This window comes from Azolla caroliniana, unplaced genomic scaffold (genome assembly GCF_043228905.1).
Source record: "Azolla caroliniana isolate FFs.n. ecotype wild unplaced genomic scaffold, voAzoCaro1.0.p SCAF_17, whole genome shotgun sequence".
In the NCBI taxonomy this organism is placed as follows: domain Eukaryota; kingdom Viridiplantae; phylum Streptophyta; class Polypodiopsida; order Salviniales; family Salviniaceae; genus Azolla; species Azolla caroliniana.
In genome coordinates, this window is record NW_028230452.1 from 6,072,176 (window position 1) to 6,075,021 (window position 2,846).

The 2,846-nt window shown below is 35.6% G+C and overlaps 1 protein-coding gene across 1 annotated transcript; it reads left to right on the forward strand.

The window, feature by feature from the left end:
- The first annotated feature begins 1,339 nt into the window (after positions 1–1,339).
- LOC147853008 (uncharacterized) lies at positions 1,340–2,492 on the forward strand. Its single transcript, XM_087333563.1, has 3 exons — positions 1,340–1,419; positions 1,509–1,575; positions 2,167–2,492. The coding sequence occupies exons 1-3, from the start codon at positions 1,411–1,413 to the stop codon at positions 2,490–2,492; spliced, it is 402 nt and encodes a 133-aa protein (XP_087189689.1). The 5' UTR covers positions 1,340–1,410.
- The last annotated feature ends 354 nt before the right edge of the window (positions 2,493–2,846 follow it).

The following is a 2,846-nucleotide window of genomic DNA, read 5'->3' on the forward strand; positions in this document are numbered from 1 at the left end:
AATCCTTTTGGCGCTTCTCCTAGGTGTCTCCTCTTCCGCCTTCCAATTAAGACAACGCAGGTCTTCACAATGCACTCAGGTCTTCTGCATTCCAACTCAGGTCTTCACAGTGCACTCGAAATATTGTTTTGCTGTTCTCTGCATCACTCGTCTTCCCCATCTTCTCCTTCCATCGGTATGTCTTCTCCATCTTCTCTTTCACTCGGTATGTCTACGCCTATTTCTATAAAATGGATATTTCTATACAGTACTGTTATTTGTATATGTGTGTATTCTCACTTCCCTCATACTGTTATTATTTAGTAAGTTGTGGTCTACAATCTCTTTAATCTAAAATTTAGGATTGGTTTATGTTGAACAAATTAGTGTGTCGTCATGATTATGATTGTCATTGTCATCTCCATCATACTTTGATCATTACTCATTATTATTTGTATTATTACTTTGATAATTTTGTTATTATTTAGTAAGTCGTGGCAACTTACTAAAAAGACTTTTGAATAGCTCTCATTCTCTTGTTCATTGTTCCTAGCTACAACACCTACAACCTAAGTTTTATATTAGCCTAATTTTATGGTCAAACAAGTAATTTAAAGGGGTCAAACAACAACTTAATTGATGCAATTATTTCTTAAAAGAATTGTTTTGGAAAAGGAATATATGACGGTGGCAAACTCTCAAATGTTTATCCGATTTCCAGTTGATGTTTATGCTATTAACTATGTTTATTTTACGATGTATTAAGCACTTATTCTGATTAATTAGGTGTTGAAATAACAAGAAATTAGGTGCTGGAATATATGAGAGTGACAATGGTCGTCGATGAGGAGAGTGAGGTGTCCCTTAGCAAATTCTATGTTTGAGAGGAGCAAGAGACAGGTGGTTCTTCACATAGTCCGTTATTTACTACAAGTAATTGAGAGATTTAGCTTGGAGGATCGTAGGGATATTATCTCTAGAGTGTTGCACCATCAACTTTTAAATGAAGACATGGAGAATATTAAGTTTAGGAACCAATGTGTTTCAGAGGAAATTGTAGAGTGTATGAAGTCATCCCTACACTTAGTGAAAGGGGTAGAGAGCATAGATAAGCTTGGTGCAAAGAGAGCAGCCCTTCACATGGTTGTAAATGGTACACCGAAAAAAAAATTTAATGATACTAAAGTTGCCTTAGCACTTGGTATCCAAAGAAGGAACTTGAGGAAGCATCGGACAAATATACAATCAAATCAATTTAAGTGGTTGGGGTTAGGCCGTAGACGACGATGTGATGCATTGTCCCATGAGATTATTGAGGAAGAGGGTTCCTTTTGGGCAAAAAATACACGTGTCTCACCAAATAAAAAAGATGTATGTAGACAACATATAAGTCGGGGTAGGTACCAGATTCACCCAAGACACTTCTTGGAGATGACTGAGGTAATTCAATTTTTTATCTATTTGGTTTTAAATATTTTGTTGTTTACTAAATGCTTCTATTAATGCTACCTATTTATTGAGTGATGTAGGCTGAATTGTTCATGAACTTCAAAGACCAACATCCTAGCATCAATCTTGGATTTCGCAAGTTCCAAGGTTTGAAAGCATTTTTTGTTAGAAAGTTAAAGGAGAGGAACACATGTTGTTGTGTGTACCACATTAAAATGGACATGTTAAGGCTTGGCGTGAATAGTATGCGTACTGATTCTAAGGGTATACACGGGGATGGGTGTGTTTGCACTTGTGAGGTATGTAGACCAAATGGGAGTGGTAATAGATGTAATGCACGAAACATGACTTATGCAACAGTTTCTGAGTTATGGAGGTCTTTTGTTTGTGAAAAACAACCATCATTTGAGTGGCATAATCGTACATGTCTTGTTAGAACATGTAAGGTTTGCCCACAACCGTTATTTTGTAGACAGGAGGTTGACGTGGATAACTATCATATTGTGAAATGGAAATATTTAGAGTATGTGACAGAAAATATAGGTAACAGTCTCGTTAGTAAGCATATCAAGGAAGTATATAAGGAGACATGTGTTGCTACCCTTGTCTCAGAGTTTAAGAAGCAACTCGGGGAGTTCATTCCACATAACTTTAGGAGTTATTGGCAAAATTCACAGTTCAAGGAATGTATAAATAACTTACCATCGGATGTTATGGTATCTGTTATTGACTTTGCAGAGAACTATACCTTTAAAGTTCAAAATGAGGTTCAGTCAATGCATTGGTACAATGACCAATGTACATTACTTGTACATATTTGCTACTGGAGAAAAGACAGTGAGTTACATAAGAAATCAATATTCTATATTTCAGATGATAAAAAGCATGATACACTATTTGTTCAACATTGTTTTAAGCTTCACCACACAGATTTATTGTCCTTGGGTGTTAACTTTTATCGCCATTGGGTCTGGTCTGATGGTGCTGCCTCGCAATTTAAGGCGGCTCGGTCCTTCTACTTCATTGCAAGGCAAGGAAATAATCCATATGTTTGGTACTTATAACTGGAAGTCTATTTTGATAATACTTCATAATACTTCATCTATTGCTTGAGTTTCCTACCAATACAAATATTATATGAATAGACATAAAAAATGTTTGTATAAAATACAATTAGTAATTCTCCTACTACATGCACCAGTACTGTCTTGAAATGTTTGTATTAATTATGGTGTAAGTCTTGTATGTATGGTTCAAAGCCTTGAAAAGTATCCTTATTTTACAACTTAGTAGTATCATCCCACATGCACAAGTATTGACTACGGTTCAACGCCTTGTAAAGTACCCTTATTTTACAACTTAGTACTATCATCCCACATGCACAAGTATTGACTATGTTTTACAATTTAGTACTCAGA